Source organism: Heterodontus francisci, chromosome 3, assembly GCF_036365525.1.
Source record: "Heterodontus francisci isolate sHetFra1 chromosome 3, sHetFra1.hap1, whole genome shotgun sequence".
Taxonomy (NCBI): domain Eukaryota; kingdom Metazoa; phylum Chordata; class Chondrichthyes; order Heterodontiformes; family Heterodontidae; genus Heterodontus; species Heterodontus francisci.
In genome coordinates this window covers 76605359-76629160 of record NC_090373.1, presented here as the reverse complement: position 1 = coordinate 76629160, position 23802 = coordinate 76605359, and the positions used below count along the sequence as shown (strand labels likewise).

The 23802-nt window shown below is 44.1% G+C and overlaps 1 protein-coding gene across 4 annotated transcripts in view; it reads right to left on the bottom strand.

The window, feature by feature from the left end:
* The window catches only part of wdr35 (WD repeat domain 35), a 214990-nt gene that overhangs the window by 72402 nt on the left and 118786 nt on the right, over window positions 1–23802 (bottom strand). For all 4 annotated transcript variants that reach the window (XM_068023557.1, XM_068023567.1, XM_068023572.1 and 1 more), the window contains one exon: window positions 19072–19208. In XM_068023557.1, the coding sequence (XP_067879658.1) occupies window positions 19072–19208 (137 nt within the window). The remainder of the gene's footprint in view (window positions 1–19071; window positions 19209–23802) is intronic.

Here is a 23802-nt window from a genome sequence, read left to right as displayed (position 1 = left end):
TTAACTGGTGATAACCTCTTATGATTTTGGGTCCATGCTGGGGTGTGCAGCCAACCAACAGGGCGGTTAGCACTGGCACTGACCACAAAGTTGGTGTGCTGCCTGCATCATAAGCAATGGGTGCAAGTTAACCCCACATCATGATCCCTGCACCTGTTTACAGCAGCTATTGAATTTAGCCCATTTAAATCTAACTCGCATACAATTTTCCTTTCCCACCCTTTGGGCTCTTTAAGCCCACAAGTCAGCACTTCTACCTGTGAATTATTATGCACATAGGTTTCTGCTGTAAAATTGAGTGCTATTTATTCTTTCCCATTATGGCAGGAGTCATAACAGCTCTTAACTCTACTGAATGACTCACATCTATCGAACACATATCTAGCCTAGTGTCTAACAATACAAGGTATCTCTGCACAAGTCCAATGCAGTCTGCCAATTTTATGGCAAATGTGGACTACTATTTATGATAGTAAAAACAGAAAATGCTGTGAACACTCAGCAGGTCAGACAGCAACGGTGGAGAGAGAAACAGAGTTAATCTTTCAGGCCCTACTATTTAGGCTTCATTTAGATTGTTACATTCTCTTTAAAATTTTCCTATCCTACAGTTCAATTGATAATTCTGTCTTTATGACTGCATCATAGACAGTTTCATGAGAATTTTAACATGCATTTGCAATTGGTAGCATGGCATAAATCTTCCAGAATATGACAGTTTAATTCCAAGCACCATAATTGACTGTGACTGTTAAAGTCGAAAAGCTATACGACAAATCAAAAAGGACACACTCAAAATTTTCAGCAAGGAAACCTCATGAAATTTTGCTTCACATATTAAAATTAGCACAGGTAGTTCAAGTCTCATCTGAATTAGTATGTAGTAGTATGTAGTTCCGACCAACATCAATCTTTTCAGTAGTTACAAAACAAAGATATAAATTATTACATTTCTGCCACGGTTAAGGAAGCAGCGGTTAAGGAAGAAATATCTACTTCTGTACAATTTGTCCTTCACATAGTGCCCTGGAATGTGCTTGCTGTATCTTTAAAAAACTTAATGGTTTAAGATTTCATCTCAGAGGAATGATTCCTTAGAGAAACCGTATTTGATTTGGCTTTTCTCATTTAGTTAAGGCCAATAAGAAACTGGAAATATTTCAAGACAATTGGTTTTCCAGCTCATGCTATTCAATCAGCAAGATTCACTAATTTAATATTACATGACCAGAAAATATTACATGACCAGAAATAATAGTATAAAAATATACTTCCACTAATGTACAGTACAAAATCATTAGTGCAGATAAATTCATACTGTAATATAGCTACTATGCAAGTTAGATTTAGCCTTTAAAGATTCCTCATTTTATACAAAAATTAACTGAAATACATAATTTGTAGCATAATAGAAATTTAATGGTGTGGAAGAATAATTTTGACAGTTGTATAGACTGTTATTCTGTATACAGTTCTAACATCCTTCATGCAGTACAGAGAGGATTCTGTGTCTGTTAGATCAGTAAATTAAATCAATTCATGCAAAGCAAACATGCAAGGGAAAAAGTATTTTCATATCTTCCAAGAGCATTATGATACAGGGTACTTGAACGCATGTGAGAGCAGCAGGGAGAAGATGATCCCAAACAGTGTAGGTGCGAGAACACAGCCCTGTTTCATGCCACTCAGGATTGGAAAGGGGTCTGATGAGGCCGCGCTATGCTGAATTGTGCCTTGCATATTGTCATGGAATGAGGTGATGATACTTAGTAGCTTTGGTGGACATCCAATCTTTTCTAGTAGTCTGAAGAGACCACGTCTGCTGACGAGGTCAAAGGCTTTGGTGAGATCAATGAAAGCAACGTAGAGGGGCATCTGTTGTTCACGGCATTTCTCCTGTAGCTGGCGAAGGGAGAACAGCATGTCAATGGTGGATCTCTTTGCTTGAAAGCCGCACTGTGCCTCAGGATAGACACGCTCAGCCAGCTTCTGGAGCCTGTTTAAAGCGACACAAGCGAAGGCTTTCCCCACTATGCTGAGCAGGGAGATTCCACGGTAGTTGTTGCAGTCACCGCAGTCACCCTTGTTCTTATAGAGGGTGATGATATTGGCATCGCGCATGTCCTGTGGTACTGCTCCCTCGACCTAGCACAGGCAAAGCAGTTCGTGCTGTGCTGAAAGTATAGCAGGCTTGGCACTCTTGATGATTTCAGGGGAAATGCCGTCCTTCCCAGGGGCTTTTCCTCTGGCTAGAGAATCAATGGCATCACTGAGTTCCGATTTTGTTGGCTGTACGTCCAGCTCATCCATGACTGGCAGAGACAGGGTTGCATTGAGGGCGGTCTCAGTGACAACATTTTCCCTGGAGTACAGTTCGAGGTAGTGTTCCACCCAGCGGTCCATTTGCTTGCGTTGGTCAGTGATTGTGTCCCCTGATTTAGATTTGAGGGGGGAAATCTTCTTGAGGGTTGGTCCAAAATCTCTCTTAATGCCATCATACATCCTTCTGAAATTTCCTGTGTCAGAGGCCAGCTGAATATGACTGCATAGGTGTTGCCAGTAGTCATTTGCGCAGCGCCTGGCTGTTCTTTGTGCAGCGCTTCTGGCAGCTTTAAGTGCGACAGAAGTTAACTCGCTGGGGGCTTTCTTGTAGTTCAGCAGTGCAATGCACTTCGTGGCTATGACAAGTTCCAGCTCTTCAATGTGAGATTCTGCATTCCGCTTCACACGATTGCGATAGGTGGTCATTGCTGAGTCATAGATGGCGTCTCTGATGTGGGCCCACTTGGTCCCTGCATCCCCTGTGGGAGTGTTTTGGAGGGCTTTTTCAAGTGAATTTAGAAACTTACGTAACAGCTGTGGATGGGAAATTCTGCTAGTGTTGATGCGCGGGTGGCTCTTCTGCTTGGAGTGATGCAGCTTCTTTGGTTTGAGGCTAACCTTGCTGCACACCAGGGAGTGGTCGGTGTCTCAGTCCACACTGTGGAAGCTGCGTGTGATTTGAAAGCTGTTTAAAGAGGCTCGCCTTGTGATGATGAGGTCCAGCTGGTGCCAACGACGTGATCTTGGGTGCCTCCAAGAAACCTGGTGACAGGGTTTAGTGTGAAAGAATGAGTCCTCAAAAGAAGGAATTTTCCTCCACACCAGATCTGGTGGCAGGTTGTTCAACCTTGCCCATCTAAAAGCGAAGACCAAAGTACGGAAAGTCCTCCTCAGGGAACTCCTCTCTGCTGACGATGCTGCATTAACATCTCACACTGAAGAGTGTCTGCAGAGACTCGACAGGTTTGCGGCTGCCTGCAATGAATTTGGCCTAACCATCAGCCTCAAGAAAACGAACATCATGGGACAGGATGTCAGAAACGCCCCATCCATCAATATCGGCGACCACACTCTGGAAGTGGTTCAAGAGTTCACCTACCTAGGCTCAACTAACCTGTCTCTCGATGCAGAATTAAACAAGCGCATGGGAAAGGCTTCCTCTGCTATGTCCAAACTGGCCAACAGAGTGTGGGAAAATGGCGCACTGTCACAGAAGACAAAAGTCCAAATGTATCAAGCCTGTATCCTCAGTACCTTGTTCTACGGCAGCGAGGCCTGGACAACGTACGTCAGCCAAGAGCGACGTCTCAATTCATTCCATCTTCGCTGCCTCCGGAGAATCCTTGGCATCAGGTGGCAGGACCGTATCTCCAACACAGAAGTCCTCGAGGCGGCCAACATCCCCAGCATATACACCCTACTAAGCCAGCGGCGCCTGAGATGGCTTGGCCATGTGAGCCGCATGGAAGATGGCAGGATCCCCAAGGACACATTGTATAGTGAGCTCGTCACTGGTACCAGACCCACCGGCCGTTCATGGCTCCGCTTTAAAGACATCTGCAAATGCGACATGAAGTCCTGTGACACTGATCACAAGTCGTGGGAGTCAGTTGCCAGCAATCGCCGGAGCTGGCGGGCAACCATAAAGGCGGGGCTAAAGCGTGGCGAGTCGAAGAGACTTAGCAGTTGGCGGGAAAAAAAGACAGAAGCGCAAGGAGAGAGCCAACTGTGTGACAGCCCCAACAATCAATTTTATCTGCAGCACCTGTGGAAGAGTCTGTCACTCTAGAATCGGCCTTTATAGCCACTCCAGGCGCTGCTGCACAAACCACTGACCACCTCCAGGCGCTTACCCATTGTCTCTCGAGACAAGGAGGCCAAAGAAAGAAAAGAAGAAGAATGATACAGGGGATGATGGATGTCAAACCAACTTCAAGTCATAATCATCAAACAAAACTAAAATAATGGCCCAGAATTTCTGATGGAATCTCTGGTGTTGAGTTAGTTTTAAACAGTAAAAGTTGAAAGAAATTATGGCGCAAATGACTTATGCCATTATTTACACAGTACTATCATTTCTTTAGACTTTTGAAGTGTAGAAGGGCATGCCGAGTGCAGTAGCAGGCACCTTAGAATGAGGTACCAGCCTAATGAATCTACAACACCGAATTATCTCAATTCTAAGCACCAAAAAATGTAGATTCTCGATGAATAAGCAGCCTGCCAATCAATGGATCAGAACAAACTTCACTAGTTCTACCACATCCAGCAAAGGTGGACAACCAAGCAATTAAGTGGCTCCTTAAACATCTTCCACAACCATGGTGCAGGCCAGCACATAAGTGCAAGGAACAAAGCTTAAGTGTTTTCCTATATGTTCAGCTGAAAGTGGTGAGTAAATGATTGTACTCAGCATCTTCCTGAGATCCCCACCATCCTAGATGGCAGTATCCAACTAAAGCATTTCACTCCACATGTCATAACGGTGGACAGGTTAGCAAAGACTATGGAGGCCAACAGAATCCCAACTAAGTGCTAAAAGCTTGCATCCCAAAGCTCACCACCCATGGTAGCCAAATTGTTTTGATATACTATGGTACTGACATATACCTCATCACGACAGAAGACTGCCCAGCATTGTATTAGCCACAAAAAACAGGATAAAGCACCCTCCCCCCTACCATTAGTAAAGTGGTGGAAGAAACTTTACTAGTGCCATCAAGCAACACTTAATTACCAATAATCTGCTCAGATCAGATTCTGCCACACTCAGCCCAAGAATTTATCATAGCGATGATCCAAACAGGACAGAGTTGAATGCCATAGAAGCAGCAGCATTCGAGTGAGTATGGCATCAGGGAGCCTGAGCAAAACAGGTCCATGAGAGGTCAAAGTGACAGTTGAAACCAAGTAAGATGGTCATGGTTGTTGAAAGCCAATCGTCCCAAGTCCATGACATCATGCAAGTGTCCTCAGAAAAGTGTCACTGGCCAAACCATTTTTTGACACTTCATCATTGACCCTCTCCCCATCAGGATTAGTTTTTTGCTGATGAATCCACAGTGATTAGGTCATTAGGACATTCAGAACTCCTCCGGTAAGAAGCAACGAAAGCATCTTACAGAACCTGGATAACATCCATTGGTTCAAAAGTGACAGGTAACATTTACACGACATAAATGCAGTCAAAAGCCACTTTCAACAAGAAAAAGTCCAACATCTCCCCTGATTTTCAACAGCACCAGCATCACTGAGGCCCCTACTATCATAATCGTGGTCATACATCTAACTGGACCAGCCACATCAATACCATAGCTACAAGAACAAGGCAGGGGTTGGATACCCTTATGATGAGTGGCTCAGCTCCAGATCCCTCAAGGCCCCTTCACCACCTACAAGGCACAAGTAAGGAATGTGACAGAATTTACATGACTGACCTAATTCCGGGGAGGCGGTGGTGTAGTGGTAACGTCACTAGACTAGTAATCCAGAGGCCAGGCCAATAATGCATTGGGGACATGGGTTCTAATCCCACCATGGCAGATGGTGAAATTTGAATTCAATTAATAAATCTGGAATTAAAAGCTAGTCTAATGGTGACCATGAAACCATTGTCGATTGTTGTAAAAATCCATCTGACTCACTAATGTCATTTAGGGAAGGAAATCTGCCATTTTTATTTGGTCTGGCCAACATGTAACTCCAGACATACAGCAATGTAGTTGACTCTTAAAATGCCTTCTAAAATGGCCTAGCATAAACTCAGTTCAAGGGCAATTAGAGATGGGCAGTAAATGCTTGCCTAGCCAACGATGCCCACATCCCACAAACGAATAAATTTAAAAACTGGGCTCAAAATCAAAGCAAAATACTGCAGATGCTAGAAATCTGAAATAAAAACAGAAAGTGCTGGAAATACTCAGCAGGTCTGGCAGCATCTGTGGAGAGAGAAGCAGAGTTAACGTTTCAGGTCTGTGACCTTTCATCAGTTCAGAGACCTGAAACGTTAACCCTGCTTCTCTCTACACAGATGCTGCTAGACCTGCTGAGTATTTCCAGCGCTTTCTGCTTTTACTACAGAAGGCGGCTGATGGGTGTACATTACCAAATGCGTGATGCACTGGAAAGCCTGCTGGAACCCCAGGCATAATGTCAAAGAGTATGGAAGAATCAGGCACCAACTTGGAACTGGGCTCTGTGCAGAGCTTGGAGCCCATGGAATGAGTGATTACTTCCATCAGCGCACCAGTGGAACCCATCATGATGCAGCATCTGATGGCAGATATCACAGATTCCACTGCAGCACAGGCAGCTTCCATCAAAATTCTGAGTGCTGGAATGGCTCCGGATACCAATGTACAAAGGGGTGCCCAGGGCATCAGAGCAGTCCATCTATCTATTTTCTAACTGAGGTGCGATCCTGGAAGAGTGGCAATGCCTTCATGGAACACAAACCTGCTGTCCTCTCTCAAGATGACAGCATTTCCACTCCCACCCCACCACTCCACCAGTGGCCTTGCCATTGCCTGTCAGCCAAGGCCCAGGCTGCTGCAGCCTATGCAAAGATGGTGCCTTTGGACCCAGAGGTACTCAAGGCCATCCTCTCAGGCCATCTGCAGTCTCCTCAATTGTATGTCAGCAGCCTTCCAACACCCATGCTACAGTTACTGAGGAAGCACATCGTATGACCTTCCAAAGCTATGACCTCTATCGATTAGAAGGACAAGGGCAACATGGGAACATCACCACCTGCTTGTGGTTCATGAAAATGGCTGAATTCACATGAGGTGTACGCAAGGCAATGTGCTGGAGTCAATGACCCCACCCCCCCCACCTTCCCACCCCCTGCAATCCATACAAAACCTCATGCTCATTCCACCTGCTTGTCTCTGGTGTTGCGCTCATGCAAGGAACAATTATGAACTATAAAAAATGAACTGATGAATTAACCTTCCAAAAAAGGACACATTTTTGCTTCCAGACAAAATATAGTAAGATGTCAAGAGACCTCTCCTGTACTGTGAATATACATAGTGACTGCTGGAGACTGAAACCCTCATCATATTTGGACCAGCCTTGAAGAAAGCATTAGAAACACTAATGGCCCCATTCCATGTTAAAGGATACCTTTCCTATCAGTTGGACTAACCTTTGCAGACACAGTGTCTCCAAACTCTGGATAAGAGGTGTGACCAAATACCACTTTGTCAAGATGTGCAACATTCAAACACCATTGTCTAACATGGCCACACATTCACAGACATTGTATGAAAACACCGGGGAGAGCAACTTTGATCACCTGACAGAAACCAAGCTTGATAAGGCTTTTTAAAAAAAAGACATTTCTGTGCAGAAAGCCAGAGAACAAAGCAGAGCAGAGACAAGAACACCAGCCAGCTAGGCAGCTGAGTGAGAAGGAGACCCTGCCAAATACCATTTTAAACATTACCAAGAGGCAGAGACAAAAAGGTGACCTGTGAAAGCTCCCCATCTGAGAGACTGAAACAGGATCTTCATCAACGGACTGCAACTGAGATTTAATCAATCAAAGAAGTTTGCAGCCAAGCATCCATTCACTCGAAACTCTCCTCCCGGGAAAACCAACAAGGTTTCACAACAAACTCTTTTGAGAAACAAAAGACCTAAATGCATGCTATCTTTTAATCTCTATCTTCTCTTGTGTGTGTGCAGATGTGTGTGGGTGAAGATGTGAATTTTTGGGTTGTGTTCAATAAACATTTATCTTTAAATCTGCAAAAAAAGTCATTTATCTGTTCATTGACCATTAAAACTTTCAAGGGTTAAAGCACAATTCTAATAAAAACACTGTGGTCAGTTGAGAGGTGAAAAGGGAAACCACCCTTATCATTTCCTATCTGTCCGTAACACTGGCAAGAGGGAATGAGACAGAGTGCCTCATACAGCAGTGCACTGCAAGACTGCTTATATCCCTAGCAGCAGCCTGAAAGGAGCCAGAAGCACAAATGTTAAAAGCAACAGTCACCTTGACAAACGCAGGCAATGCTGTTCTTGCCCTGCTTTGAGGTTGCAGTTGTGACTGCAGATGGCAGATTTCAATCACAATCTCATGCAATTGTCCAAAAACAATAAAGAAGGAAAAAAAGGAGGTGGGGTGGCAGCATTGATTAGGGAAGGCATTGCAGTGTTGGAAAGAATGTCCTGCAAGGGCAAGGACAGAATCCATTTGGTTAGAGCTGAGAAGGCAAAAGGTATGGTCACATTACTCAGAGTATTTTATAGGCTTCCAAATAGCGAGAGAGATAGAGATGAAAATCTGCAGGCAAATCACAGAGATGAGCAAGAACTATAGAGTGGTGATATTGGGGGACTTTAATTACCCAAATATCGACTGGGATCATTTTAGAGTAAAAGGAAAGGAGGGGGAGGAATTTCTGAAGTGTGTTCAGGAGAACTTTCTTGATCAGTATGTTCGCAGCCCAACTAGAAAGGAGCCGTAGTTGAGTTCTGATGAAAGGTCACAGACCTGAAACATTAACTCCGTTTCTCTCTCCACAGATGCTGTCAGACCTGCTGAGTATTTCCAGCACTTTCTGTTTTTATTTCAGATTTCCAGCATCTGCAGTATTTTGCTTTTATTATAGAAAGAAGCCATTGCTGAAGCTGGTGCTGGGAAATGGGGTGGGCCAAGTGGACCAACTGTCTGTCAGGAGGACTTGGGTAAGAGTATCCTAAGATATAGACTACTAATGCAGCAAAGCAAGGAACAAAATAAGATAGAACGTCTGGATTGGAAGACGGTAATTTCAACGCAATGAGAAGGAATCTAGACAAGGTAGAATGGAACCAACGATTGACAGGAAGAGCTGTATCGGAACAATGGGTTATCTTTAAGGAAGAGATGCTTCACGTTTAGGCTAGGTACATTCTAACAAGGGCGAAAAGTAAGGGAACCAAGAAGAGGGCTCTTTGGATGACGAGGGAGATACGAGGGCGGCACAGTGGCGCAGTGGTTAGCACTGCAGCCTCACAGCTCCAGCGACCCGGGTTCAATTCTGGGTACTGCCTGTGTGGAGTTTGCAAGTTCTCCCTGTGTCTGCGTGGGTTTCCTCCGGGTGCTCCGGTTTCCTCCCACATGCCAAAGACTTGCAGGTTGATAGGTAAATTGGCCATTATAAATTGCCTCTAGTGTAGGTGGGTGGTACGGAAATATAGGGACAGGTGGGGATGTGGTAGGAATATGGGATTAGTGTAGGATTAGTATAAATGGGTGGTTGATGGTCGGCACAGACTTGGTGGGCCGAGTCTGAAACAAAAAAAAAAGTGTATGATGCATGTCAGGTGAATTCATCAAGTGAGAACCAGACCATATACAATAAGTTCAGATGGGAGGTGAAGAGGAAAATAAAACTGGCAAAGAGAGAACATGAGAATAGAATGGTAGTCAACATAAAAGGGAACCCAAAAGTTTCCAACCTGCATATAAATAGTAAGTGGTTAGTAAGAGGTGGAGGCCCTTTTAGGGACAAAGAGAGTAATATATGTTTAGAGACACAGGGCACAATACTTAATGAGTACTTTGTATCAGTGTTCACTCAGAAAGTGAAATCTGACAAAATATCGGTAGAAGCGGAGAGTGCTGAGGCAATGGATAGGGTAAAAACTGAGAGGGGGGAGGTACTAAAAAAGCTGGCTATGCTTAGGGTAGATAATTCACCTGGTCTGGATGGCTTGCATCCCAAGTTGCTAAAGGAAGTGGGGATCGAGATAGCAGAAGGGCTTACTATAATATTCCAATCTTCCCTGGATATGGTGGAGGTGCCAGAAGATTGAAGAGTGGCAAATGTGACACCCTCATTCAAGAAAGGGTGTAAGGACAGTCCTAGCAACTACTGGCCTTTTAGTGGTGGGTAAGGTTTTAGAAACAATAATCAGGGGGGAAAAAATCAACAGACACTTGGAAAGGTTCTACTTAATTAAGGATAGCCAGCATAGATATGTAAAATGCAGATCATGCTTGATTAATTAATGGAATTTTTTGATGAAGTATCAGAGAAGGTTGATGAAAAGACTGAAGTGAATGTTGTTTATATGGATTTTAAGAAGGCTTTTGATAAGGTGCCACATAAAAGGTTAGGGAACCGACAGGCATTTCTGTGGTTGTAGACGTGTTTCTAGGATGGTATGTTGCCTCCCTGGTGCAAGGGTCATGGATATCACCAAGCGGCTACAGAGCATTCTGGAGAGTGAAGGTGCACAGCCAGAAGTTGTGGGCCATATTGGTATCAACAATATAAGTAGAAAAAGGGATGAGGTCCTGCAGGCTGAGTTTAGGGATTTCGGAAAGAGATTAGCAAGCAGGACCTCAAAGGCAGTAATCTGCGGATTACTCCCAAGGCCACGTGCTAGTGAGTTTTGAAATAGGAGAATACATCAGATGAATGTGTGGCTGGAAAGATGGTGCAGGAGGGAGGGCTTCAGATTTCTGGGACATTGGGACTGGTTCTGGGAAAGGTGGGACCTGTACAAGCTGGACAGTCTACACCTGAACAGGACTGGGACGAATATCCTTGCAGGAAGGTTTGCTAGTGCTGTTGGGGATGGTTCAAACTAGATTGGCAGGGGGATGGGAACCTGAGGGCGGTTTCAGATAGGACAAATTCAGGGCAGGGAATGGAGGCAGAAAATTAGCGAGTTACTCTGAAAGACAGAAGGAGAGATAAAAAAGTGTGCAGCACAGGAATTTGGCAGTGTTAAAAGGTATTTATTTAAATGCAAGGAGTAAATAAAGCCGATGAGCTGAGGGCACAGACAGACACATGGCAACACGATATCATTGCTACAATGGAAACTTGTCTTAAAGAGGGGCAAGAACGGCAGCTCAACATCCCTAGATATAGAGTTTTCAGGCGGAACAGGGAGGGGGATAAAAAAGGAGGGGGTCTAGCATTATTGGTTAAGGAATCAATAACAGCTTTGAGGAGAGACGATATGCTAAATGAATCATCAAATGAGGCCATAGGGTTGAGCTCAGAAATAAAAAAAGGAGCAGCCACACTACTAGGAGTGTACTATAGACCTCCAAATAGTGAGAGGGAGATAGAAGAACAAATATGTTGGCAAATTTCTGAGTGCAAAAACAATAGGCCATAATAGTTGGAGATTTCAACTACCCTAATATCAACTGGGATACAAACAGTGTGTAGGGCACTGAGGGCACAAAATTCTTGAACTGCATTCAAGAGAACGTTTTTAGCCAGTACGTAACAAGCCCAATGAGAGGGGGCGCAATTCTAGATTTAGAAGCTGGTCAAGTGGATGAAGTAGCAGTGGGTGACCATTTTAGAGATAGTGACCATATTACAATTAGTTTTAGCATAATCATGGAAAAGGACAAAGATAGAACACGAGTAAAAGTTCTAAATTGGGGGAAGGCAAATTTTACGAAGCTGAGAGGTGATCTGGCAAAAGTGGACTGGATACAGCTACTTGCAGAAAAATCAGTGGCAAACTAGTGGGAGGCTTTCAAAAGCATGATTCTATAGGCACAGTGTAGACATGTTCCCACAAAGAAAAAGGGTGGTACTGCCAAATCTAGAGCCCCTCTGGTTATCTAGAAGCATACAGGGTAAGATAAAGTGGAAAAAGAAAGCTTATGATGGTCACAAAAAAACTTAATACTTTAGAAAGCCTAGAGGAGTGTAGAAAGTGCAGGGGTGAAGTAAAAAAGGAAATTAGGAAAGCAAAGAGAGGACATGAAAAATTATTTTCAGGTAAAATCAAGGAAAATCCAAAGATGTTTTATCAGTATTTTAAGAGCAAGAGGATAACTAAGGAAAGGGTAGGGACTATCAAAGATGTACAAGGGAACTTATGCGTGGATGCAGAAGATGTGGGCAGGGTTCTTCATGAGTTTTTTTGTCTTTGTCTTCACAAAGGAGAGGGATGATGCAGACATTGTAGTAAAAGAGGAGTGTGAAATATTAGATACGAAAAGCACAATGAGAGAGGAAGTACTAGAGGGTCTGACATTCTTGAAAGTGGATAAATCACCAGGGCCAGATGGATTGTATCCCAGGCTGATAAAGGAAGACAGGGAAGAAATAGAAACATAGAAAATAGGAGCAGGGGTAGGCCATTTGGCCCTTTGAGCCTGCTCCGCCATTCATCCTTCCTGCATCTACCCTGTCAAATTCTGTTGGAATTTTATCGGTTTCTATGAGATCCCCCCCTCACTCTTCTGAACTCCAGCAAATATAATCCTAACCGACTCAATCGCTCCTCGTATGTCAGTCCCGCCATCACAGGAATCAGTCTGGTAAACCTTCCTCTATAGCAAGAACATCCTTCCTCAGAAAAGGAGACCAAAACTGCACACAATATTCCAGGTGTGGCCTCACCAAGGCCCTGTATAATTGCAGCAAGACATCCCTGCTCTGAGGATTATCTTCAAATCCTCACTAGATACATGTGAGGTACCAGAGGACTGGAGGTCTGTGAACATTGTTTAAAAAGGTGCGTGGGATAGGCCTGTCAGTCTGACCTCGGTGGTGGGCACATTATTAGAATCAATTCTGAGAGATAGGATAAGCTGCCACTTAGAAAAACACAGATCAATCAGGGATAGTCGACATGGATTTGTTCAAGGAAGATTGTGTCTTTCTAACTTAATTGAATTTTTTGAGGAAGTAACAAGGAGGATTGATGAGGGTAGTGCAGTGGATGGGGGCTACATGGACTTTGCTAAGGCATGTGACAAGGTCCCACATGGCAGACTGGTCAGAAAAATAAAAGCCATGGGATACAAGGGAATGTGACAAGTTGGATCCAAAATTGGCTCAGTGACAGGAAACAAAGCGTAATGGTCAATTGATGTTTTTGCGAATGGAAGGCGGTTTCCAGTGGCGTTCTACAGTGTTGGGTCCCTTGCTGTTTGCAGTAATTATTAATGATTTGGACTTAAATGTGGGAGGCATGATTGGGAAATTTGCAGATGACACAAAAATTGGCCGTGCAGTTGATAGTGAAGAGGATAGATGTAGACTCCAGAATTATATCAATGGTTTGGCTGAGTAGGTGGAAAAGTGGCAAATGGAATTCAATCCAGAGAAGTGTGAGGTAATGCATTTGGGGTGGGCAAACAAAGCAAGGGAATAACCAATAAACGGGAGGATATTGAGAGGGGTAGAAGAAATGAGAGACTTTGGAGTGCATGTCCACAGGTCCCAAAGGTGGCAGGACAGGTAGATAAAGTGGTGAAGAAGGCATATGGAATGCTTTCCTTTATTGGCTGAGGTATAGAATCCAAAAGCAGGGATGTAATGCTGGAACTGTATGAAATGCTGGTTAGGCCACAGCTGGAGTATTACGTACATTCTGGTCACATTACAGGAAGGACATGACTGCCCTGGAGAGAGTACAGAGGAAATTTAAAAGAATGTTGCAGGGCTTGAAAGTTGTAACTATAAGGAAATATTGGATAGACTAGCGTTGATTTCCTTAGAACAGAGGAGGCTGAGGGGTGACTTAATTGAGATGTACAAAATCATGAGGGCCTAGATAGAGTAGAAAGGAAGGGCCAGTTTCCCCTAGTGGAGAGGTCAACTACCAGGGGGCACAGATTTAAGGTGATTGGTAGAAGGATTAGAGGGGACATGAGGAAAAGGTTTTTCATCCAGACAGTAGTGGGTGTCTGGAATTCACTGCCCGGATCGGTGGTGGAGGCAGAAACCCTCAACTCATTTAAAAGGTACCTGGATCTGCACCTGAAGTGCTGTAACCTGCAAGGCTATGGACCAGGTGCTGGAAGGTGGGATTAGATTGGGCGGCTAGTTTTTTCGGCTGGCGCAGACACAATGGGCTAAATGGCCTCTTTCTGTGCCGTGACTTTTCTATGGTTTGCAGGTTTTATGGTTCAAAGGTCTTTTACAAAAAAAAAGACAAAACAAGACAAAAAAAGGAACACTTTGACCAAATACTTGCTAATTCTTGAAGAAAAAAAAAGGTATGGAAGGATGTCAGTCGTCCCTTTCGGTCTGGCACGGGTATACCGGTCACTGGGATCTTTTCAGAATCAGTTTGTTCTGGAGAGTCGAGAAATAGTCTGGTCGGCTTTCCAGAAGAAATATGGCATCACACTCTGAATTCGCAGGGTTTTTCCAAAGAGATAGAGAAAAAGGAGCTGACACACTCTGACATGGCTCTGCCAGCAACATTCGGCAGCATGCATAACAAAATGCGGCCTGTACGCATGGGGACAACGGAGCCGCTGCGATTCCAAACGCGATGTCTCATTAGCATGTCCGGGGCAGCCACCGCCACCCCCCCCACCCCACCCCACCCCGATCATGTGGGTGGGGGCAGGTGAGCTGTTGCCGGCAACGGCATCCAGCACCATTTTTAAAGGGCTTACAGCCCTCAATAAGCATTTGAAATTTAAAGGGCCAGTTACTGTAAGGTTTTGTAAAAATGAATAAAATAACCTTTCCATGCACTCTCCCACTGCCCCCCAATGGCATATCACAACATTCCTACCCTTTTCCCCTCTTCCCCCACCCCCGCCCCGGCATACCTACCTTGACAATTTGACTTCTCCCCTCCAAAGTTCGGAACCTTTGTCCTCATCACCTCTGCGACCAATCCGCAGCATTGTAACGCGGCTTCCCCCCTCCCGCACAGAGAAACTCACCTCCTCCCCCCTCCCTACAGGTGTCGCACTTGGTTTGCCTGAATGGGAATTCAAAAGCACGGCATTGCCGCACGTCAGAATAAAGATTGCAACATGGTGGCTAAAGCGCTGCAGCCTGCATGGCAAGTAGGCATTAACATATTTTAATGCGGATCCCATCACTGAGAGGCGGGGCAGCCACAACGAGGCGTTGCCGTCACCACGGAGATCGGTATGGGGCCTGCCACCATCGGGGTCGGGCCTCCTCCGTTGCAATCTTCATTTCCCCCCCATCACCGTTCCCAGCGGCGGAGAGGCTTTAAACTCCAGCCCACTGGATTTCTTAGGGTCTCTTAGAGAGGTGCAGGAAAGATGACCTGGGGGTTTCTTTTCAGCAGGCTACAAAACTAACTACTTTTCAACACTGTCCACACTCCAACTGAACCAGAACAATATCTCAGAAGCAAAACTACCTCCTGACCCTCATAAATCCTAACATGTCACTTCTCAGTAAACATTTCCCCAAGTCACCAAGGTTTCTGTTGTTTATTGAGCTTAAGGCATGTGTTATCCAGAAAAGGTGCCTTTTAAACAAGACTTTTCAGTGTCCTTTCAACAAAAAAAACCAAAGTCCAGCATCTATGAAATCTTCAGTCTTCCAAAAATGAATCAATTTCCACACTTTAAATATGAGTCTTCAAAAAAATATTTAACAAAAAATGGAAGTACTTTCATAACAGTCTGCATCATATGTCTTTGGATGTATTGTAGTTTAGTGTTAGTGCATATGGAATGTAGAGATAAAAGGTAGAATTGGTATAAGTTTTTTGAGTAAACCACTGTATGCTGTAATCATGCTGGATTGTGGAGTGTGATGTATCTGAGTTTACATGTTGAATCGAGAAGTAAAGAATAAACAATCATGTAATCATATTGGCATAGTGTGATATGATTTACTGGAGTACTCATCTTGGATTGTGTCACATGAGCTTGTTAAAGACCTGATTTTGTGGTTGTTACAACTGATGTCCAGGTGCTCTGGTGTTTAAAGTAACAAAACAAAATAGAACAGGAAAGCAGATGCCAACAAGGGTAAGCTCCAAAAATATGAAAAATATGTACAATTGCACCAGCAGCCAGCCAACCTGTAAGTAGTTCATGCTCCCTTTAGATAGCACTGGTGGGGTGGGGGGTAGGGTTGGTATTCCTTCTTTTTATTTAATGTCACATTCAGCTATGCGAGGTTAAGACTGGGCATTGGATGGAGTGTGGAGTTTGAAAATGGCTGTGCTGGTGTCAGATCAGCATTGCACACTGACTTGCATCATCATCTTGCTACATGTTGCCTACGGTGTGTTCATGCACGCAAATACCTTTACCAAGATGGCATCCTGCGCACATCTCATCTAAAGTTGCATGAGCATCTTGGTTCCCATTTTCAATCCTTGCGTGACTGTGTACCACCTAATAAGTGGGTGCTAAGCAGCATAACATAACCGCTCTTTACTACTGTAGGGATTGCCTTACAGATGACATCATAAAGTGCTCTTTGCAGGTTGGCAAAAAAGCTATTGAGCTGTAACCCTCTCTGGGTCTTTCCCTGTTCAACAGCAAGACAAACATAAATTTCACTACCTATGTTATTTTTGGCGAAGGGTTTACCTAGTAATGTTCACAATTATTAGCATTTTACATTGCTAGAATTAAAAATGTAACATGCTATGCACATCCACTAGGTGGAACCTTCAGTGAAAGTAAGATAAGGTGGATATAATTTCAACCATGACTTTGTGAGACAAGTGAAACTCAAACAACATAGAGCATAAAATTAAGAGATTTCTGAACTACCTTCTTTGCATGGTTAAAAAAAAGATAAGTTGGTTTCATAATGTGTATACATTCACTACCACAGCAGTCAGCAAACTATTCTAAGTTTTAAAAAAAACGTAAGCTCAAACCAACCAACATATGGTTGATGGCAAATGTTCATCCTGGAGTTTAGTTACTAGTGGTGTACCGCAAGGATCTGTTTTGGGGCCACTGCTGTTTGTCATTTTTATAAATGACCTGGAAGAGGGTGTAGAAGGGTGGGTTAGTAAATTTGCGGATGACACTAAGGTCGGTGGAGTTGTGGATAGTGCCGAAGGATGTTGTAGGGAACAGAGGGACATAGATAGGCTGCAGAGCTGGGCTGAGAGATGGCAAATGGAGTTTAATGCGGAAAAGTGCGAGGTGATTCACTTTGGAAGGAGTAACAGGAATGCAGAGTACTGGGCTAATGGGAAGATTCTTGGTAGTGTAGATGAACAGAGAGATCTTGGTGTCCAGGTGCATAAATCCCTGAAGGTTGCTACCCAGGTTAATAGGGCTGTTAAGAAGGCATATGGTGTGTTAGCTTTTATTAGTAGGGGGATCGAGTTTCGGAGCCATGATGTCATGCTGCAGCTGTACAAAACTCTGGTGAGACCGCACCTGGAGTATTGCGTGCAGTTCTGGTCACCGCATTATAGGAAGGATGTGGAAGCTTTGGAAAGGGTGCAGAGGAGATTTACTAGGATGTTGCCTGGTATGGAGGGAAGGTCTTACGAGGAAAGGCTGAGGGACTTGAGGTTGTTTTCGTTAGCGAGAAGGAGAAGGAGAGGTGACTTAATAGAGACATATAAGATAATCAGAGGGTTAGATAGGGTGGATAGTGAGAGTCTTTTTCCTCGGATGGTGATGGCAAACACGAGGGGACATAGCTTTAAGTTGAGGGGTGATAGATATAGGACAGATGTCAGAGGTAGTTTCTTTACTCAGAGAGTAGTAGGGGCATGGAACGCCCTGCCTGCAACAGTAGTAGACTCGCCAACTTTAAGGGCATTTAAGTGGTCATTGGATAGACATATGGATGAAAATGGAATAGTGTAGGTCAGATGGTTTCACAGGTCGGCGCAACATCGAGGGCCGAAGGGCCTGTACTGCGCTGTAATGTCCTAATGTTCTAATTCTAAAAAAATTTCAAAAGGTTCTGATGTTGGCTTGCTTGGAACCAAATTCAATTTGTATATTTTTCAGGCATATTTCACAAACCGTAGCAATAGGATATTTTCCCACTATGTATCCACCAGAGTTGGGTGTTAGGCAGAAGCACTGGACTCTCAGCAAGTTTGGAAAAAGAGTCCCAGAAGTAGCAATATCAGAAGATAAAAATGCCTCCACATTCCATCCTGACAGTGCATGTGACAGCAGTGAACAAAATGCTTGCTTTATATTCTGTAAGCATTTAATGAAATCTTTCTGGAACCTCATAGCATCACCACCTTTGAAACCCGCGTTCTTGTAAAAGTCATGCAATCAGTTGGAATTCCTAATGGTCAATATGGTGGATCTGACTATTCATCTGAGTTAGAATACTGATGTAATCGACTCCTTCCCACTTGAACATCTGACAAAATTTGGAGCTTATCTAATGAAACCATCAGCTGTAGTTCATTACTATCTCTTGTCATGGGCATGCTGAGATTGGAAGTCATTAGGTGACTGAAAAGAAGGTAGACGTAAGACTTTTCCTTCAAGGTTTTTGTTGGCTTAGTCTTCAATACAAATTTGTCACTGGTCTGAAAGGAAGGCCTTTTTTCACTATGGAGGTTCAAGTCCGATATTGCACTCAACATTCCCTCCTAGAATATTAAGAATGACAGGATCTCCTAGTACTTTCTGGTTCATTTGAGGTTAACTGCAGTAGGCTGCCATTCAAGATGGCATCCTTGAAAACTGGTAAATAAATTTGTACACTAAAATCACAAAACAAAACCTGAGAAACCCATTGGCATTTTGACTGAACTTCCTGTTTACAAGCTCTACACTCCGGATAAGAATTACAAATTGTATTCTCAAGAAAAACCTTAATAAATGAATTCAAAGTTTTTGTGGTATGGAAGACAATAAGAAAGAAAACATAATACAACTGAGGACCAACCTTTGCGTACAGCAGGAACAAAGAAACCACTTGAAGCATCACAAGCAAGCTTTCTCCACCTCCATGGGATAACTGCAAAATTTGTTTCATGTGAAGACTGATTGAATAGGAATACATTGAGATTTTGGGATATACTCCTTACCAAAGCCTAGGATGAGGATTTTCTTCAATGAATGCGCAGGCATCCTCAATCCCAACGGTCTCTATAAGACTTCGGCTATCCCGTAGTGAACGAATTTCGAAATTAATGATGTAGTCTTTGTTGGGCTGGCTTGGCTCCTAAGAGAAAAATCAATATGCATCATTTTTATGCAAGTAAATCCACATGATAAATGACCAATAGTATCTATTTCATCAACTGGTAAGTCAAACATTCCTGTATCATACTACTGGGACAGCAGAAACCAGGTAAACAATGCAAAGGATTTATTAATGCAGTGTGGCACCAATGAATGGAACACATTTATTCCACACAAAGGTTTTTGGTTTTAGCGGTGGGAAGCCCCAAGCCAATGCGCTTCCCCAGAGGGAATGAAAGATAATCAGAGGGCCCCTATTGCTGGTTCAAGAACATCAGAAGTTTGGAAACTATTTAACTATCATGTGTATGGAAATATGAGACCTGATGAGTTAATAAATCATTTTAATACAAATAAAGGACTGAAGTACAGTGCAAGTCATTTACAAAACAGTAATTTGTTTTGCCTGCTATAAATAGTTCTACACTATAAAACAAATGTAGATACAGGGAACAATGCATTGGTAAATTAAGTCATGGATCTAGGAATGTGGCAAGTAATGACTGCTATAATAAAAACAGAAAATGCTGGAAATGTACAGCACCTGTGGAGAGAAAAACAGAGTTAACATTTCAGGTCTGTGACGTTTCATCAGAATTCTGCCAAACAGACTGGTGAAAGGGAGAAATCTACTAATGGTGTCCATATACCAATTCCTATTATACAGATATTTTATAGAACACTCTTCAAGATCAGCAATCTTACATTCCACATTCAGCATTCTCCACATCTGCTGCTCCTCCTACTGTGTTCAGTCTGGACAAAACACCTGCATTCAAAACAGACCTGCTAATATATATACAAAATCATACAGTAATAAGGTACCGAAGGAGGCTATTCAATCCAGTGTGTCTGGGCCAGCCCTTTGGTAGAGCTATTCAATTAGTTCCACTACCTTCTTCTTTCCCAATATCCCTGTAATTTTTTTCCCTTCAAGTATTAATCCAATTCCCTTTTGAATGTTGCTAATGAATCTGCTTCCACCACACTTTCAGGCCATGTCATCCAGATCACTGCAACTCACTGTGCAATAAAAGGTTTCTTCATGTCAACTCTGGCTCTTTTGTCAATAACTTTAAATCTGTGTCCTTTTGTTAACAACCCTTCTGACACTGCAAATAGTTTCTCCTTATTTACTCTATCAAAACCATTCATAATTTTGAACACCTCTATCAAATTTCTTCCTAACTTCCTCTGCTCCAAGGAGAAAACTCAAGTTTCTCCAGCCTCTCCGCATAACTGAAGTTTCGTATTACTGGTATCATTCTAGTAAATCTCTTCTGAACCTCTCTAAGGGCTTGACATCCTTCTTAAAGTGTGATGCCCAGGATTGAACACCATACTCTGGCAGAGGTTTAACTAGTATTTTACAAAGTTTTAGCATAATCTCCTTGCTTTTGTGCTCTATGCCATCACTAAGACTGCCTATTTAGACTTATGTAACATCACCTGACTCCATCTTTACCTCAACTCAACTGCTGCTGAAACCTTGTTATACCTAGTCTTAACTACTCCAACACGCTCCTGGTCGGTTTCCCATGTTCTACCCTCCATAAACTCGAAGTCATCTAAGGACAGAATTTTTCAGCCCTGCCGAGGTTGGGAACGAAGGCAGACAGGGCCCGAAAATACCGGAGCCAGTCGGCTTGCCGGTTTTCCAACCCAGTTATCAGCCAGTTTTGACAAGGCGGATTCAGGACCTGGCAGAGCTGCCCTTCCCATGAGGCAAGCAGCCATGCCTGTGCAGAGTTTGCAAGTTCTCCCTGTGACCGCGTGGGTTTTCACCGGGTGCTCCGGTTTCCTCCCACAGCCAAAGATTTGCAGGTGATAGGTAAATTGGCCATTGTAAATTGCCCCTAGTGTAGGTAGGTGGTAGTGAATATGGGATTACTGTTCTTCTTTTGGGCCTCCTTATCTCGAGAGACAATGGATACGTGCCTGGAGGTGGTCAGTGGTTTGTGAAGCAGCGCCTGGAGTGGCTATAAAGGCCAATTCTGGAGTGACAGGCTCTTCCAAAGGTGCTGCAGAGAAATTTGTTTGTCGGGGCTGTTGCACAGTTGGCTCTCCCCTTGCGCCTCTGTCTTTTTTCCTGCCAACTACTAAGTCTCTTCGACTCGCCACAATTTAGCCCTGTCTTTATGGCTGCCCGCCAGCTCTGGCGAATGCTGGCAACTGACTCCCACGACTTGTGATCAATGTCACATGATTTCATGTCGCGTTTGCAGACGTCTTTATAGCGGAGACATGGACGGCCAGTGGGTCTGATACCAGTGGCGAGCTCGCTGTACAATGTGTCTTTGGGGATCCTGCCATCTTCCATGCGGCTCACATGGCCAAGCCATCTCAAGCGCCGCTGACTCAGTAGTGTGTATAAGCTGGAGGTGTTGGCCGCTTCAAGGACTTCTGTGTTGGAGATATAGTCCTGCCACCTGATGCCAAGTATTCTCCGAAGGCAGCGAAGATGGAATGAATTGAGACGTCTCTCTTGGCTGGCATACGTTGTCCAGGCCTCGCTGCCGTAGAGCAAGGTACTGAGGACACAGGCCTGATACACTCGGACTTTTGTGTTCCATGTCAGTGCGCCATTTTCCCACACTCTCTTGGCCAGTCTGGACATAGCAGTGGAAGCCTTACCCATGCGCTTGTGGATTTCTGCATCTAGAGACAGGTTACTGGTGATAGTTGAGCCTAGGTAGGTGAACTCTTGAACCACTTCCAGAGCGTGGTCGCCAATATTGATGGATGGAGCATTTCTGACGTCCTGCCCCATGATGTTCGTTTTCTTGAGGCTGATGGTTAGGCCAAATTCATTGCAGGCAGCCGCAAACCTGTCGATGAGACTCTGCAGGCACTCTTCAGTGTGAGATGTTAAAGCAGCATCGTCAGCAAAGAGGAGTTCTCTGATGAGGACTTTCCGTACTTTGGACTTCGCTCTTAGACGGGCAAGGTTGAACAACCTGCCCCCTGATCTTGTGTGGAGGAAAATTCCTTCTTCAGAGGATTTGAACGCATGTGAAAGCAGCAGGGAGAAGAAAATCCCAAAAAGTGTGGGTGCGAGAACACAGCCCTGTTTCACAGCCCTGATTACTGTAGGGTTAGTATAAATGGGTGGTTGTTGGTCGGCACAGACTCGGTGGGCCGAAGGGCCTGTTTCAGTGCTGTATCTCTAAATAAATAAATTAGGCTCATTAAGAGTCTTGTTAAGAAAGGAGGTGACAAGAATTGTTCAGTCTGCCTCCAGTTTCCCAATGAGACAGGGGGGCAGTGTAACTGCCTGGAGGTGGGCACCCAGTGGCAGTCCTACAGTCCTTCTGTGCCTGCCTGGGTGCAGGTGCAGCCAAAGGCCACCCTGTAGAGGGATCCCACAAACCCCATCCTCGCCAACAGTGGTGGCCTGGCTACTTTTTCTATATTTTTATTTGAATTTTTAAAAAGGTTGGTGAGAGGGCATCTTCATGTTGAAGCACTCTCTCAATAACTCATCCTTTACTGCAGCCTGCTGCTCCTCTCAAGCTGGAAGGCCTCTGATTGGCCCTCCAGCTTCAAAAGCCCGCCTGCCGACCTTAATTGGACAGGAAAACTACCTCCATGTCAATTAAGGGGGTGCCCTTGTCAAAATTCCAAAGAGCGACTGTTTCCCCCCGGGCGCACAGTCGGGGCCCAGAAACAGACCCAACTCCTATTTCCAGCCGCGAAGCAAAAATTCAGCCCCAAATCTCTGCTCCATGTTCAAACTCGCACAAAGTCCTGTTCACCCATTACCCCTGTGCTTGTTGACCTACACTGGCTCACAATAATGAAACACCGTGATTTTAAAATTCTCAACCTTGGGCTGAGTTTTATTCAGGCACCAAACTCTGCGGCGGTGCCCTTTAAACTTGGCAGGGTGCCCGCATTCAGCAGCCGCCACAGAGCCCCCGCGATATTACGTGGGGAGAGGCGGGACATCCGGCGCAGTGAGGAACCTTTTGACATCTGTGCAGCAGGTGCTGGGGCCCTGTTTTAAGCGCACCAGCACCTGCTTCCTGACAGCTGTCAAAGAATACTTACTTGACCGCTGAAGAGTGGGGCTGCTGTCAATCTGGCAGCAAAGCAGAAAGTGCTGGAGAAACTCAGCAGGTCAGGCAGCATTTGTGGAGAGAGAAGCAAAGTTAACTTGACCAAGTTCACAGACCTGAAAGTTAACTCTACTTCACTCTCCACAGATGTTGCCAGACCTGCTGAGTTTCCCCAGCACTTTCTGCCTTGCTGCCACATACTTACCTTGCTGTGTTCCAGTGTCCTGTGAAGTTGCGATCCTCTTCTTCCACTCAAGTGTTACATTGCTTCTTGTAGGTGTGCTGCACCTGGTTGAATAATCTTAATTTTCCAAGACGTGAGATTTAAATGTACCATAAAATGCAAATACACAACAGAAATAAAACCATAATTGAAGAATATTTACATACTATGGGTTCTAATCATCTGACTGTGAAAAGCCGCAGACTAATATGCATTTGGAATCTAAATTCATTTCTCTGCAAACTATTTTGTGAAAATACATGTAACTGCAATTAAATGATCTTTGTTAAAAA